The sequence below is a fragment of the Musa acuminata genome, unplaced genomic scaffold (genome assembly GCF_036884655.1).
Source record: "Musa acuminata AAA Group cultivar baxijiao unplaced genomic scaffold, Cavendish_Baxijiao_AAA HiC_scaffold_664, whole genome shotgun sequence".
NCBI lineage: Eukaryota > Viridiplantae > Streptophyta > Magnoliopsida > Zingiberales > Musaceae > Musa > Musa acuminata.
The window spans coordinates 1-17,464 of NW_027020900.1; the positions used below are offsets into that span (position 1 = coordinate 1).

Genomic DNA, 17,464 nt, shown 5'->3' on the forward strand with positions numbered 1-17,464 from the left:
AGACCTTTTCGCGTCCAGGGAAGTCCCTTTACCAACACAACCTTATGTGTTTTGTCGTTTTGATCCAAAGAAGATTCTATATAGAGATGGTAGGGAGGAAGATCTACTTAGCTCACAACAAGCTAAGCATCAGCACCGGACGCTCATTGCTAGGTCATCAACCCTTGTTACTCAATGAAGTGGGCAAACCACATCGACAAAGGGGAGCAGGGATGGGATCGAAGCTTGACTTGTGTTGTGCGAACGATGTAATAAACTCTTAACTAAACACTTATCTCTCCCATCTATTCTTACTCAATACTAGAAACTCTTAACTAAACACTTATCTCTCCCATCTATTCTTACTCAATACTATATTTGTTCTTACTCCAGACTAGAAACTCTTAACTAAACACTTATCTCTCCCATCTATTCTTACTCAATACTATATTCGTTCTAATGTTCTTGTTTTGTAGTTCTAATGTTCTTGTTTTGGTTTCCTGTTGTGGCTATGCCTCCTTTTTTGCCTACTATAATCCATCCGGCCCGGTCGTCCCGACCTCTTGCTCAGTGCTTATAAAACCCCTGGCTCAGGCATTCTCCTTATTACGTATGCTCTGCTCTCTCGGTTGACCTTTCTCTATGGACCGGCTTGCTCTGTTGTAAGGTAAAGCTATTCAGTAAAGCGCTTAACATCAATCATGGAAAGACAAAACACAATGTTCCCCTATCTTCGAAAGAGCATAGAATCCGCTTTTCTTCTTACATAAGGCGCAAAAGAGTAATGATAGAGTTTTGTTTTCACCTTTACGATCCGCAGGCCTTTAGCAGTTTGAAAAGGTCTATATAGGTTGTAAGGGAAGCTTAACGTCTTTAGGCTGAAGCTACTGCTTAACGAATGAAGGAGGCAGGACTACTCTACTACGGAGACTACAATACAAGTAATGTGAGCCATAGCGAAGGCTCCCCATTCCTACCGGCCTCCCCTGGTGGCAAACTGGGCCGATCGGGAGGCGTGAGCGTGCCCTTCAGTTCGAACATTGCAGGCTTAACCACGACGTGGATTCGAACCACTACTTCCCAGTTAGTCGATCGTGGTCTGATAAAGGTCTGTCGTCCTCCTCATTATAGTCCTCCTAGAATCCAATGCATTTCGTTGGAATACATCCTGTCTTTTCACCTTTGTAGTCCTATGCATAGTCAATACTATAGCCCCAATCATGGCTACTAATAGAATAAGACTAGGAACCAAAAACCATACGGAATAGTTGGTATAAAGTAAATTGCCCAATGTTTCCAAATTAGTACAACAATGTACCTTTCCGGCATGAACCGTATATCTCAGAGAGGTCGTATTTCTGTAGGTTGGTAGTAATGGAATGGTTTCATTATCTAAAATAAAGAACATTTCCCACCAAAGGATCAGTCCAATAATACCACTGACTGGTAAATAGCGCAAGACTTCTTCGTGAATCTCAGCTATTTGAATATTGAACATCATTACCACGAATAGGAATGAAACGGCAATAGCTCCTATATAAACTACTGGGAAGATCATAGCGGAGAAGTCGAGACCTAACAATATGAGTAAACCAGAAGTGTTGCGAAAGACTGGGATGGGAAACGAAACGGAATGTACCGGATTTTTAGCACGTACAACCATCAAACCGGAGACCAAAGCAAGGCTCGACGAAACAGAAAGTATCATGGCTTTCAGCTCCTTCCTTGAAAATGGAACGGGAATGCTTCTTCTTGCTCCAATATTCAAGTCGATCTATTACGACCAGCACGGTTGTTCGTATTTCATTTTCTTATTCAAAGCTCAAACCCCTCCTTAAAAGAAACCACCTACTAACTGAATGACTTAAAAAGAAAGCACTCACTGAATTACTTACAGAATCTCGTCTTTATCCAACACAACGAGAATTGGGGACGTGTCCGGGTCGGAATTCAAGTAAGGGCAGAGGTTCGGCTTGCTTCTCCCCCACCCTGAAAACAAACGGAGGCATCTTTCCTATAGTGCGCCCTGCTAGCAACTACAGCATCAAAGAAAAACCACTGGTAGTGCGCCCGAAACTACTTGGAGCATACCCTGCTAGCTAATCTAAGCAGAAAAGAGGAAAGAGCCAAAACTACAGCATCAAAGAAAAACAGCCAGTTAATAAATACATTTAGAGTATTTGTTCAGATGCTTGGATTCTGTTTTATGCAATCATCTTCCAAGCGTTATTCTCTATTGCATTGCTTTTGACATTGACCACTGGGGCATATGATGAGCAGCAATCCGATTTGTCTCATACTCGCCGTACCAAGCAAGGCTCAAGTGTCGTCTTCACCGGTTACCAGCAGAGTGCAGCTCGAAGTCAGGCAATGAACCTCGAGATAAAAGAAGTGTTTTGACTTTCCGCTTATTGAAACTACCTTGATTTATGAATTTAGCAAGGCGGCACGCACTGTTATCGACTATTAATGGATGAAATTAGCACAGTGAATTATCGACTATTAATGGATGAAACAAACTAGTATGCCCACGTAACTTCACTCCGTAAGCACTAAAGAACTCGCTAACGCTATTTACTGGATCAGGGGGCGAAAGAGAAGAATCAAGCTAGCCCCAGAGAACCTCATATAGAATCTTGTAAAAACACTGCTTCCTTGTTGTATACGAGACAGCTTATAGGCAACACCGAGTTGTAGTCCCAGAGCATAAAAGTTCAGTGAGGATGCAGGCGCTTTAGCTTTCCAAGTCGTCAATGTGCAAGCATCAAAGTTCAGTAAGTATAAAGTCAGCGGTGAAGTATAAAGTCAGCGGTAAGTATAAAGTCAGCAGTAAGTCAATCAGTGTTGTCATTGCGTAGATAGAAAGACAGAATTCAAGTGAGCGGGTAAGGCGGGTATAAAGTTAGGGTATCAGGTCCGGGTATAAAGTCAGGGTATAAAGTTAGGGTCTCAAGTCAGTTTGTTTCATCTGCAATTCAATCAGTGTCGAGTGAAGGTTCGGTTCCTTTGATGAATAAGAATATCTTACGCGTCCTAAGTCAATCAGTATCCGGGTCCGGGTGCGCAGAAAGTGGATCAGAGAATGAATCAGTAGTGGAAAGTAAGTTGCTAGCGGGTCTGCAAATGAGAGTTCTTTTCTTGTTTCTAAGTCCGTTAAGTCTTGCCTTTACTCGGGTACTTCTTTCAGCTAACCCCTTGCCTCGCATCTTGCCCTTTAGCTTAGGCTTCTACTGCTTTGTCTAGGCCAGCCATTACTCGATCTCATTCTCAGAATTAATGATAGAGCACAGGCTCCTGCCCTAGGCATATGCCCATATCTTTCATTCCTTATTGCCACTTCATTTCTTCCACAAACCATTTGCATTACTACGTTCAAGCTTCGGTATTACTTTCCTGTCTACTGGTCTTATAACCTGGGCGTCTAATCTGTATTTTCACCTATTACTATAAGAATTAAGACACTAAGGACAGTAATGGAACTGCGCAGGCCATGCCTTATTGTATCCATTTGTCTCTATTACATGCCAAACCTTACACTCAATAACTAGATTCTTTATTACTTATATCATTCTTTGATTGGTTATAGATCAAATCTCTATTACCGGTGCTTCTCTTAACTACACAACTAAGCTCTGTAGCTCCTGTCTTCCATTTTCTATACACTAGATATCAAACTTACATTCCTTGACGAAAGTCTTTAGTTCGGCAGCTTCGTTCTGTTGATCCTGTCTGCAATTCTTTGGCCCTTATAATAATTGCTAGCGCGCCTACTCACAAGACTGCTTTTCCTGTCTTTGGTTCTGAAACTACTAACTATAGGTCCCACTGCTTCATCTAATCCTGATACTTTGTGGAGGTGTTTCGGCTTCCCTTCCTGGCTTTTAGCCTACCGCTCCGGTATCTCGTTCTTTAGTTCGCCGCTCCTTTGTATGCCCCGTTGCTTGCTAGCCCGCCCCTCCTGCAATTCCGTGTTTCTGTCCTTTCTCTGTCTCTTACATATGCTTATTAGTTTGACCTACTCGTTAGTTACTTGGTGAGTGGAGCTATTATGAATCAAGAATTGGACCGGCGCTTCTCTTTCCTGTAACTACTATACACACCTATAAGCCTGTCTGCACTAACTCCTATTCTGATTACCCTGCTGATCAGTCACCGAGCAAGATAACCTATCTTCTTTTGTGACTCCGCTCCCAATGCCTATGCTCCGTTTGAAGTCTGTTTCCCTTTACTTTGACTTTCGCTCTTCCTCTATCAACTGTTAGAATCAAACGAATACTTAATAAGCATAAAATACAAGAATGGAGCTACTGGACTTCAATCTTTCTCTATTGATCCCGGGTGTTTAATGTTAGCCTGCCATGCCTTTTTCTTACCTGTATTCTTGTGCTACTGATTTAGATCTTTGCTTTAATGCTATAGTAGTAACTTGCCTCTTTGACTAATGCCTTTGATTTTATAGCTACTGAACCGGAGTCCGTAGTCCATTATTGGTATGCCCCTCAAAGCGTATAGTCTGCATTGCCTATATTGGATTTTCTTTAATTACTACCGGACCATCACATCCTATTTCCTTTACTGACCAGCTACTACTGCCTAGGATAATACCCTCAACTCTGCAGCTACTGATCTCGATCCTTTATCCTTTAATAAGGAATTACACACTGCCAGGCAAGACTATATGTTTATACCACTCAAAAGAATAGAACCGCAGCTAGTAAGAATTTAGTAAGAACACAGGAATTACTTGACAACTTCAACAGAAAAGGGAGAATTTCCCCAATAGGCGTAAGGACAAGCAAGCAATGGCAGCTGACAATCCAGAGTGAAAGTTGGGAGATGTTTTAAGCTAAGGAGCGAGGCCTGTCCTTTGATAAGATAAATGAGGCTTTCATGCCGGGGCGAGTAATACGGCTTGGCACTGACCCCGGGCGATAAGGCTTTTACTACTAAGTGCGAATCCTAGTTTCTGGTTTCAGTCGTTATGGGCACAGTTTTCTTCTTTCTATCCGTGGTCCGATTCTCAAATTGTATATCATAGAGCATATTCTAAATATAAGTAGTACGGTTGATACGGTTTACATTTAAGTCGACTCCAGAATAAGCAGTTCGATATCTCGGCGTTGGCTATGAAGTTTGTCTTGTCAGCGAAGTAGCAAGTCCCACTCTAAAAGCAAAGGGTTCCATTCCAGTTTTCGTATCACCATCAGCAACAGAAGAATATGTTTTCAAAAGCAATCTAGCTAGTTAAGTAGGAAAAAGGGAAGTGGATTCCCATTGATCAGAAGCTGGTAAAGAAGAAAGTGGAGAAGCTGGATCTTCATCAGCAGAATCAGAAGTGGAGTGACCAACCAACCAAAGCATAGGTCTTGTCTTGCTAGGCAGTGTTCGATTCCCTGTTAGCATTGTTAGCAGCTCTTTGAAATGATGCTGTAATTCTGGTTTTTTAATGGCATTCTTCTTAATAGTAGTGACTTTAGTGGCTTTTCTCTTGGAATATACTTACTCTCTTTAGTTGCTTGTCTGCTCGGCGAGTGGAAATTCAATCCCAGGTTCTTATTCAATTGTTAGATGCACTGATTAGATGCACTGGATCTCATACCATAACCTAGATGCGCACCGGATCATACCATATCCTATGACATTTACCCATCACCTATACTATTAGTCCCATACCCTATTCTATTTATTAGAACTTTCATTATGATTTGTGATATCAAACCTATAAAACAAAACTCCTTCGTCGCTCTATTGGTCTGCTATTCCTCGATCTCAAACTAACACTCCGGTCTATCAGACTATATCTTGGAACCAAAAATACGGCTTTCCTGTCTCTCGCTCTTTAGCCCACTCTTACTACCCTTGATCTAAATCTCACTTGATTGTCTCTAGTTCTCCTACTACTTAATGATAAGAATAATGGACTACCCCGCTAATCAGACTGAAATACAGAGTACGTTCTTTCTATCCTCACCTCTTTCTTACGGTTGCTTTTTCTACTTGAAGAATAGATTGCTGCTTTGACCTTGATGGTTACCTTGCTCACTTAGCGCTTGTAGCTGACTTTCTCGTTAGACAGCTAAGACTCGGTCAAGCCAAGCAAGCACCCGACTCAGGAAAGCCAATCCACTCCATTTTAAGAACTTGCTAATAGCCCTACTATTCCGGAATGACTTTATATATCTTCTTCCCCGAGCCGAGATACTGCATAGCTTCTGATTGGCTTGTTCAAACATGATCTTATATTATCTTATACTCTATTAGCGAGTTAGTTTATTATAGTAACAGGGTTATTTACCTAGTATTTGATTCTAGTAATAGGAGCAGCTCTAGCATTTGCTTATAGTAATTGGAGCAAACCACAGCTCTACCTTTTACAGGGACATTAAACTCGGAGCTGGGAATGGATCAGTGCACTAAGGGACTTGCACTAAGAAAGAAGGCTACAACTACTATTGATAAGATCTTCAATCAGACTATTAGACTAAAGCGACTACTGATAGGGCCTGAACTGTGCCTTCTCATACTTGATCTTACATAATGTAGATTGGAACTACTGGAAACTCGGCTAACTACCTTGCCTTAAGTCTCCTATTACTTGACCCCATTATTTAGTGAGAGTGAGAGCTTTACTTGGTAGCTTCTCATTCTTTACTTATGAGTGGAATTGCCAGTGCAGTGTTGAGTTCTGCAGTTGATAGTTGGATTGGATGTGTTAAGGCGTAAGTCTTGTGTTGGTGCTAGTTGGATTCTATAAGTAGTAGCAGCCTTTCTTGTATACCCTTGTTCGACCCTTGTATGCCCGAGAGAGCTAGTTGCGAGTTCGAGCCTGACTTTTGGAGTTCTATTTTAGTATGTCCTATAGTTCATTTCTGTATTACTTTAGTGATTCTTTTATTCCCTTATTGATTCCATAAGTATGATAATAGCGGTTTCAGCGTATGGGGACAGTGTTCCAATCTTTTTCTCTTCTCATTGATTTCAATCTGTATTATATGTAATAGGTGTATACTCTTTCATTAACAATCCAGAGTTGGTACAAGGAGAGGTAGTTTGACGCTAGATCCAATGCAGTAGCTCTTCTAGTCTTAAAGGCAATAGCTCGATTCCCAGTTTCTAGTATAAGTATGAGAAGCGCCAGGACAGGTCTGTTTGTCAGCAGATAGATTCCCTTGTCTGTGGGGTAAGCCCCATTAGCCCCGGTTTCGTTCCTTTGTTCGTCTACCTGTTTTCGTTCCTTTCCCTTAGAAGCAAGTAAGGGCAGTCTTGTCAGCAGTAGTTGTTATAGGCCCGACTACTGTAAGCTAATCCCATAGTGAGTAACTAGGCGGTGGAAGCAAATCTGATAGTTGGAGTTAGGCGGGGAAGTGGAAGAAAGGCATTCCAGATAGGATTCTCAAAGATAGGAACGAGCCTATCTACTGGTTTCCTTGCACATGAAAAGGATGATTGTACATCTTCGAGACACAAGATATTGAAAGATTCTCCATTGTTCTTGATTTATGGAAATAACATATCATAGATAGATCTTGTTGAATATCATAGATGGATCTTGTTTATTGCTTGGTGGCTGATCATATCATAGATGGATCTTGTTTATTGCTTGGTGGCTGATCAATGAATGCGTCTGTCTTTCTCTCATGAGGGACTTGAGCCCAATAGTGCTGTTTCGACGGCTAAGTATCTATTTGTGGGAAGACCTTATGTCTCAGGCGCTACGGTGCGAGACGTGTTATCCGGCAATGCGCGGTCAGATCATTTCTGGGAAGCAAGCAAGGATCGAGATATTCCGCTTTGATTAGCGAGGCATCAGTCGGTTTCATGGTTTCTATCACTTCCGGAAGTTCAAGAAGAGCTATCATCTTTGATTATTGGAATCCTCCTTGGCCAGGCCAGCAACTGAAAATGCCTGCAACACACTGATTCGAGTCCTCGAGTTAGCTCATCTGCTAGTGAGCCTTCTTCTTCTGCAATAGATCAGGAACCCCGCCTTTCTTCAGCCCATGAACTAAGCCGGCCATTAACATCGTCCTAATTTCGTTTGATCGGTATTTTCGCTTGTTTTTCATCGTGACTGGAACGACGATACAACCTAAACCCTTCTCTGCTACCAAATCATAGATCTTCCAGAGAAGACCAAACCGAATGAGCTCGCTCGGTTCTCGTCTGATACTAAATTCCTTTCATAGCTGCTAGATCTCTGATTCAATTCGTTTCATAGCTGCTAGATCTCTGATTCAACGGAATATACATTGGACTTTGATATGCTCCACCAACTGTAGTATATCTTACAGCTCAAAGAAAAAGTGTTATTAGGGGGGCTTAGGTCGATCTCCAAAATAACCTAACTCAACTCGTGGCTGGCTATAGTATCTCTTAACAAAGAGTCGAACGAACTTCCTTACCATACTCCTATTGAGGTGCACATAAGGACTAAGATTGGTTTGCAGCTTCAAGCATCAAATGTAATAAAGACAGATATACTAACACCCACCCCAAGGTACGACTCATGAGAACAATGGTCACAACTAAATCCAAATAATTCCATTCAGCTGTGGGGCGGAGTGTTGACATTAACGACTCGAAAAGAAGCCTTCTTCACTTCATTAGTAGTTACTTGTCCAGTTGCTTGGCTCACCCGAGATATAGAAAAATCCTGATTTTGATGAATCCATAATTTCTACCGAGCCTATATCCTCAGCGTTCTAACTAATGTTGAGTAAAGGCCATATAATCTTTCGAACTCCTCTGCTAAGCACTAGATCATTGCTTTTTGAAACCAACTAACTCTCCATTCTATTCCAGAAGGTACCTAACCGCAATTAACTTCAAGTACGCTTGTTTATTTCCAAATCTATATAATAAAGCCATTTCTTAGTTCATCTATATAATAAGGCCATTTCTTAGTTCATCTATATAATAAGGCCATTTCTTAGTTATGGTTACTGGGACATTACTACAGGAAAGGCTTCTAGTTACTCCTTTTCTATAAGTATTCTAGTGACTCCTTTTCTATAAGTATATTATAGATCTACAAATTCTTACATGTTAGTGGAGAAGAATAACCCAAGATACAGTATTTTAAGGAAAGGCGAACACAAAAGCTCTATTTTAGTAAATTCCAAATGATTTCTCATATCCCTTTTACGTTACCACATCCCCTCAGAGACAAACCAAGTAGAAAATAGATAGAGGAAAAGGTTGTTTTATAGGAGCTAGAACAGGCCCCCAACAAGGTAGGAGGAAGCAACGCCTAATTCCTATTCCGGAATGATTTGGAATCTATTTTCCATTATGTACAGTGGTCGGAGTGTTGTTGAGTCAAACTAGAATCAGCTGAAGGCGTTCTTTCATTGCAGGATCTATCTCCTTCTCTATTTGCCGAGAGGTCGGAGGGTACGCCTGACTAAAAGCGATGCAACTGTCTAATAAATAGAACAGACCAAGCAGGACATGAAAGACAACACCGTTTTTTGCCTTAGGACATATTGTACCAGTGTTCATTAGTTTATTAGCTGGTCGCTACTAACTCAATCTTAAAAAACCTCACTACAGCTTTCACAGCAAGAAGCTTGTGTTATTAACAAAACATATAGATTGGCCGGGAGGATGCCATTGATTATCCTCCTTCCTAACCGAATGATCAAATGATGCACATATCCTTAACGGGTACTACTAGACAACTCGGAGTTTTGAAGATATCCATTCGATTCTATCTGGAACATAAAGCATCTGTAGGAACTGCCTACTTTAAAGCGGATCCGCCTTACAAAAAGTGTAATTAATCGTAGGCCTAAGCCTAACAACATAGATATTACCCAAAAGCCAGCGTTGCGCTTCATCTCTGATTGAATCAGCCGAAAGGGCCAGTCCTCTCTTGTTAGGAAAGATCTTACATACGGAAGATGGACATGGTAATCAAGCCGTTGTGTTTGTAAACAGTTTCTGGTGGGTAGCCCTTATGTACAAAGGTTTCATAGGCTTGGTTCTGATTTGATTATCTCACGCCTATCCACCTTATTTCTACCGCATAGCCTTCCAACCTGAAATCATCTTATCGATTCAAAAGAAGGCGGACTCCATTTTCTAGTTATTCCTATTCTTTCTCCAATGAGCTGTTCAAACCAATCGTGGGGAAAGACACATAGATTACAGTAAACCCCGTCTTCGAAATGCCATTGAGGAATAGGACCTAAAGAAATAAAGAGATCTCAGTATTGATTTGGGCAAGGCTTCATGTAATTACGAAGTTGATGTAAGAGAGAATCAAAACCCCCTATACTAGTTGGTCAACAACCAACCAAAACTATCTTCTTTCTTTACTATACGTAAAGGCTTTCTTTGTATAAGCTGTCAGGAGGGAATATTCGAATTTCAATCATGCCTCAACTGGAGAAATGCACTTATTTTATTCAATTGGTTATATATACAGAATAGGCAAGCTGACAAGACACTCAATATCTACAGGAGGAGCAGCAATGAAGGCGATAAGAAATACAGAAGTGGCGGTCAATAAGGTAGCGATCATAAAAACACCTTGTCCTGTGCCCTTAATTAATGGGCTAAAGGAGTTAAGAAACATCAAATGCAGTGCTAGTGTTGTCTTGTGGAAATTAGCCAGGAAAGTATAAGTGCCCAAAGTAGTGGTTATAAGGGAGGAATTCATATTCTAGGTAAGTAGGGAGCTATGATTTGATTAAAGCAACAGATGAAGCAGTGCGCAAGGAAGCAGGAAGGAAATCATATCGAATTGCTTCGTCAAGGGCAAAAGAACCATCAATTCTCAAGTAGCCAAGCAACTACTCCAGTTTTCGCGGGTCTTCAAGGGGGCCAAGCTACTGCTACAAACGGCCAAGCAAGTACAGAACTCATATAACATGTCTGAATTTGTTGTTCCCGCCAAACAACTACTAATGACCAAGCCACGGGCCAAGGAACGGGCCAAGGAACTACTAGACGCCAAGCAACTACGTAAGTAGTTGTGCTAAAGTTGTTACTAGTCCTGTGTTCGACCAAGCAACGGGACAAACAACTACTAATGTTGTGCGGCAGGGCTGCTCTTCCGGCCAAGACACTACTAATGACCAAGCCACTACTAACCAAACAACGGCGCAAGACGTTGAGCGGTAGCAAAAGTAATATATATAACAAAGTTATTACAATAGATGTGTTCTGGGCGGAGGAGCCTGAGCTAAAGCGGCAGCAAGTAACAGTTATTACGGCCAAGCAACTACTAACGACCAAGCCGATCTAGGCGGCCAAGTAACTACTAACGTTACGCGGCAGCCAGTAATAGCCATAACAAAGTTATTACAATAGATGCTTTCGGGAGCCTGAGTTAAACGGCAGGGCCGCTCCACTCTTTCTATTACAATCTATGTTTTCAGCGGTAGGAGCCTGAGCTAAGCGGCAGTGAGTTCCAGCGGTAGCGAGCTAAAAGAGCGTCAGCGAGCTAAAAGGCGCGGCAGGAGTTCTTTGCTTGATTCTGCTAAGGACTACAGTGTACCTCTTGGTCTGATACTTACTTATTGATTTCTTACTAATACGACTATTAGTCTTGGGTCCGGGTTCATAGGCTTATACTACTAAGTTCCATTCTTTTGAGTAGTGACATTGGCTGTCTGCCGTCTTGTCTACTTGCCTCACGGAGTTGTATGTTAGTTTCCGTGTCTATTGGTGTAGTATTCAATCAAGCCTATTAGTGCAGTGTTCGGGTCTGTATTTACTATTTGAAAGAAAGAGGCGTCTAGGTGTATTTACTACCTTAAGGACAGAGGCTATGTGGTTGGCAAAGAAAGAAGGGAGCTAAGAGCTAGAGTAGTTGGGTGCAGTTCCGTAAGCCCAAGTCTTTGATTCAATGAATTTGGTTACCGGACTCTATTATGCCCAGCGAAATCCTATTCTTCACCGACAACACCGAGTGAAACCAGACCAGACTTGACTTTAGATCCGTAGTTTGATACCAGAATTCTTATCCTCTAACTCAGGCTCATATACTTCTATCTGTTCTCTCCTCTTCTCTGTACTGTGTTCGGCGGTAACTAATCTGATCTAGTCCTATAGTGTGGAATTCTTACCAGTGAGTTCACCCATCCCCTGTGGAGCTTGGCTCTGGTATTCCTACTTGTGAGTTCAATTCGGATTCTTTCACTACGGAGTGGAATTCTTAACTGAACTTCTTTCACTGTAAACAATTCTCCCAGAAGCCCCAATGATTCAATAAGAACTGTTTCCATACGAGACTCAACTTGACTTCCAGCGCTTATGGCTACTGCTTACTTATTAACAGCATTTTATGTTAGGCCTGGCAATACTGAATGCTTCTTTCCCAGAGCTACACTTTACAAGCACTGCTCATTCTTTAGTAGAGTTGACTTTCCTGGCACAGCTCATTATTTATGGACCTCCTTCTCCCCTACCCTAGTGAGTGCTCTTTCCAGCCCCGAACACAGGACTTGTACAGGTCAGCTATCTATCATCGAAAACACACAGAAATGGAATCAATCTTTCTAGTGGCGAGGAAAACAGTCAATTCATATTTATTGCCCATCAAGCAGACAAGCAGACACAAGTCACTGGAGTGGTGAGTTGCCCTTATATTAAGTTGCAAGAACTGGAGTGGTTAGTATAAGACTCCGGCTACTATACCGTAGTCAACTCATACTTATTTAAACAAGCCCAGTACCCAGAGTTATGAGCAAGTCCTTAAAACGGCAGGGCCGCTAGTTCCCTATAAACTAACTATATATTAGAAGAGAGCTATTAATTCACTCTAAGAGCTATTAATTCACTCTAAGAGCTATTAATTCACTATATATTATAAGAGAGATTTCCAATATAATAAACTCTATGGATAAAGAAAGGAATAAGGGATGGAATTGCTCTATGGATAAAGGAATAAGGGATGGAATTGAGGCAGACGAAGAACTCCCTAAGCGCAACCAACACACAGGGCTCAGGCTCGCTAACGCCATGAACGAATAATTATGGAATCTATAAGCTGGTAATTATGGAATCAGAGGTGTTGCTCTTAAATTGTCTGCAGCAAGGGCCAAGCTTAGACTAGTAGAATTAGTGGAAGACCGAGTGGAATCTCTCGATGTTAGCCACGAATCTCTTTCTGCTCTTGTTGAATCTGTGGAATCGAATAGAGTGTTGAATCTCAGGGTTTTACCTAGTTTCATCTATTTGCCGTAGAGAATAGAATGTCTGGTGATTGTTGAATCTATAAGAAGATCATCCAGAGGATCGGAAGAAGCATTAGAGGCTGGATCGGTATATGAAGCTGGATAAGATGAATTAGATGCTGGTGAGTAAGCGGGTCAAGAATAAGGAAAGTATCCAAGAGAGGTTAGTGCTGGGCTATAAGTTCTCGGCAATACTTGTAAAGTCAATGGGATAAGGAGCGGGAGAAGAGGCTGTTAGAAAGTCAGTTGTTAGAGCGGAGACAGTAGTAGATGGCAGAGTGAGTATTGGTCTTCTTAGCACCGGATACAGACATGTATGAGTAACAACTACCACAGCCCCAAAACACGGGTTTCGTCAACCAAAGCAAAGGGTTAACTCTCCTTTCTAATCTTTATCTTATCTCGTCTTTCTCTTTATTCTTATATTATAGGAAGTATAAGATAACACAAGGACAGGAAATTGAGTGTCTAACCAAACTAATCAAGATTCCAGTCGAACAGGACTAGCTCCGGTTACAACAGGACTCGCTCCGGGCAGCTACCCATCCCTTTCAAGGGACCTATCCCCTTTGGTTACACATCAATCTAATCCATACTATAAACAGGATTGCTCCACCCCAACGAACGTTAGCTGAATCCTTCTTTCGAACTACGCTATACACTACACTTTCTTACTTAAGCATAAGCAAGACAAACAGAAGAAATTGCCTGAACCGTGTAATAGGCATGAGATTCGGCTTTTTCCCCTGTTACCACTCTAACATCTTAGACACGCCGTGGCCTGGCCGCCCTTGCTATATGGCTAACTCAACTCAACTTCAATACTTATGGCATCAATGGCTTGACTTTCTTTTTGGATTTGTCCGACCTCCACTAGAACTAGAAATGATTTATGCAGGGCTAATGATTCGACATCTTCTTGAGCCCCTGATTCCATAGAAATATAGGATTGCAGTACAGCACCCGAAGATCAATCAATTGAACTGACAACAGCTTCAGAAGCAAGGACTCCAATGGGCGAGATCCAATCTACTATACAAGCTTATTATTTCCACCATTAAACGCTACGTGGGGTTCTTGATACAATGACAGCACTAGCACGGCTTCTTTCTGATCTCTAAGATGAAACTGGAACAGGAAATAAGTCATATTCGGTACTTACTGCTTCAAAGCCTGTAACTTATCTTATGACCGAACTTAGAGAGCTAGTGAGGCTGCTAGTACTCTGAGCTGCTTGTTGGGGGGCATTTTAGCATTCAGATACTGGCTTGTGTTACTCTAATCTCATGCCTACTACTTATGAGGCTTATAGCTATATTATTTGTATTAGTCTTTTCATTCCTATCCCAGAGTTGGAGACCAAAGAGTTAGATTCAAGGTGGAGTTCTGGAAGGTAAGTTTGAAGAATGAAGGGTAAGAGTCAATAGAAGAGGGTTGAATTCTCCTGCTTGAGCTTCGGTCCGAGAATTGAGAAGTTCCCCATTCAGGGGTAATTCTTTAGTTATGCTTGCATTCTTGTACTTTCCCCCCCGGGTGTATTATTTTATGATTATATGCGGGGTCGGGTAAACAAGCCTACTTCCTAAGCCTACTTCTCTTTCTTTTGCTTTCTTACTTCATTCACTATTGAACTTTCTTTTCTTTCCTTCCCTTGTTTGTTGTATAAAGAGGTTATTGACAGAGCGGGGATAGTGAAAGTCAGTAAGAGAATACGCAGTGCCGGTTAAGTCTGCAAGTATATAATGTGCCTCCGCTTCTGCGCTCTCAAGTGAAATTATGTCTTCTTAATCTTATTAAACCCCCCAGCAAGTAAGGATTATAGACAAGAGATATAGGCCCAAGCTAGCAAGCAAAGATCCGGATCCGCTTTTTAAAGAAAGAGAGTTTGTGGGGGCAGGCCTAGAGTTGTTAGTTGCATTCCAGTATAGTAGGGCTGTTTGCCAGTAGGGATATTCTAGTTTGAAGAAGTCAAAGCCTTGTTCGGATACTTAATCCGATTCAAAAGACTAATAGGGATGCTAGCACTTATAGGGAATTCCACAATAGGGCATACAAGAATTCCACTATTAATAAAAAGAGTTCAACTCATTATTACAGGAAAAAGTCCATAGTTGACCAGACCTGCGCTCTAAACTAGTAACTAAAGAACCCAAGTTGTAGTAGTCCAGTAGTCGTAAACCCAGCCTTGATTTACTTTATCTAAAGCTAACTACCTGCCCTGACTTTAATGCTTATCGGCCGATTAGCCATTTTATGAGTTACAGGCGTTATAATTCCTTTTGATCTTATATCTTATAGGAAAGGATTCCTCAGCAATAAAATCTTTTAGTTATGAAGATCGGATTCCAGGATCAGGATTCGAAAAAGGGTATGAAGCAAAGGATAGATCATAAGCAAAAGAAGCTGAATCAACTCCAACAAACAATCGAATGCTGAGAGCAAGTTTCTTTTTTCGAAGCGTCAATGCCCTGTATCAGAGCTAGGGGTCTTAAATGACGCGTAAGCCATAATATGAATGAACTCCGCCTTAAACGACTCGACTTGCCATCAGCTCTTGTCCAGCTGCCGATCCGTGTACTTCAGTTAGAGCTCAAAGTACTTATGACTCATATCTTGGGGTGCAAGTGTTGCGGAATACACAGTTCGAGAATCTTATCGAGTATTGACGACGAGAATGAATTGACCCCCCTAAATCGAGCTCCGTTGGGGGAGGCGCTTGACCTTTGCGCCCATTGCTTAAAGAATATAGCGTTCAAGATAGAGTATAGAATCCATTCAAAAAAGAGAGAACATTGCTTCAAAACTAACATTAGAGCATCCCAAAACAATAACTCACGTCAAAAGCGCCCCGAGCCCCGAGAGTAAGCTAATGCACAAGGGCGAAGCAATAAGCGTAAGATTTGATGTTGTAGCGTAAGGTGGCAGGGGATTAACAATAAGACTAAACTCCTAATGTGTGAAAAACAAGAAAGACGGTGTTGTGAGTTGAGTCTAGTTCATTTGAATCTCTGTTTCGAGTAAGGTCAGTCTTCTCCTATAATAAGATAAGATAGAGAATTGGGTCGATAGAATTGGGTCGTTCCAAAACAAACTCCTGACGCGCAACACGAACTGACCGACAAAGAGCCTAAGCTGAACCCTAACTTACTGATAAAGCTATTTGACTTTTGGATCTTAAAGCTACCTATCTCTCTTTGGTTACAAACTGATATAACAGGCTTTCATTACCTGAAGCTCCTTATCTGAAGTTAGTGAGTGGTGCTACAGGGGCTTTCGATTCGCTAAGAACTCTCATCTAGTGGGAATTCCATCATTTCTCTATTTTCGCAAACTGTTAATTGAACTTACCCTTCCCGTTAGGGCAACGAATCATTCGGCTATTTATCCTCCACTTCCCTGTCCCGCTTCGTTGCTTGCAGTTGACTTCCGAACTCGACTTTAAGAAGCACCCAGAGGATTGACTGACGCGCAACCAATTACTTAAGGGCAAAGGACTTAGTTGGAGGCTTTGAAGCAATAAGTAAAGAAGTGAAGTAAAGTATCTGTCTGGAAGTCACCAAAACAAGAGTGGAAAGAGAACTTTAGTGCTAGTCTAGTAAAGTTGACAGAGGAGAGGCTTTGAAGCTGTAGAGAGAAAGTAAGCACAGCGGGTAGTTCTTTCTATTCATAGTACCAGTTTGTTACTTCAAGAGTACAGAGCCATAGTGGAGTGAACCCCAGTTTGTTACTTCAAGTAGAAATAGAACTAGCAATTATGTATTATGGCCCGCTTCTTAGTTTCCAGTTCAACTCCAATAAGTAGTATCTCCAGTCTGTTTGTCAGCACTGTTTGCCACTAGCTCCATTCTGAAAGCTGCAGTTAGTTACACAGCCTTAGAAGTGGTAGTGGATTTCTCAGTGCTAGATCACTTCTTTTTTCTAGTTTGGGCATTGGAGCTATAACTACGAATATTTCCACTCAAAAGTCAGACTAATAGGCATGGTCGGGAACAAGCGCAAGAGTCACCCACACAAATAAGGCTTCAAGGCATGTGTTGCTTGGCGGATTTCACTAATGCTATCAGAATACACCTATAATACAGATAAGACTGGAAATCTTACACTAGGAGAAAAACGATTAACTAGGACTGCCTCTACCACCTGAAAGTCTTTGGCGCCGAGCTGTCATACTACCCTAGCTATCATACTAATATCATATAGGGTATGATGGGACCTATAGTAATACTAAGAGAGGGCCTAGTCCTTAAGGGAATCGAAACACTGTTAACGGGGCTATAGATTGCACCGGGGAATACACTACT

General features: G+C 41.6%; 1 protein-coding gene across 1 annotated transcript; it reads right to left on the reverse strand.

Annotated features, from left to right (window-relative positions):
- Positions 1–1,048: 1,048 nt before the first annotated feature.
- Positions 1,049–10,878, reverse strand: LOC135662977 (NADH-ubiquinone oxidoreductase chain 6). Its single transcript, XM_065176724.1, has one exon. The coding sequence runs from the start codon at positions 1,685–1,687 to the stop codon at positions 1,064–1,066; it is 624 nt and encodes a 207-aa protein (XP_065032796.1). The 5' UTR covers positions 1,688–10,878; the 3' UTR covers positions 1,049–1,063.
- Positions 10,879–17,464: the final 6,586 nt, after the last annotated feature.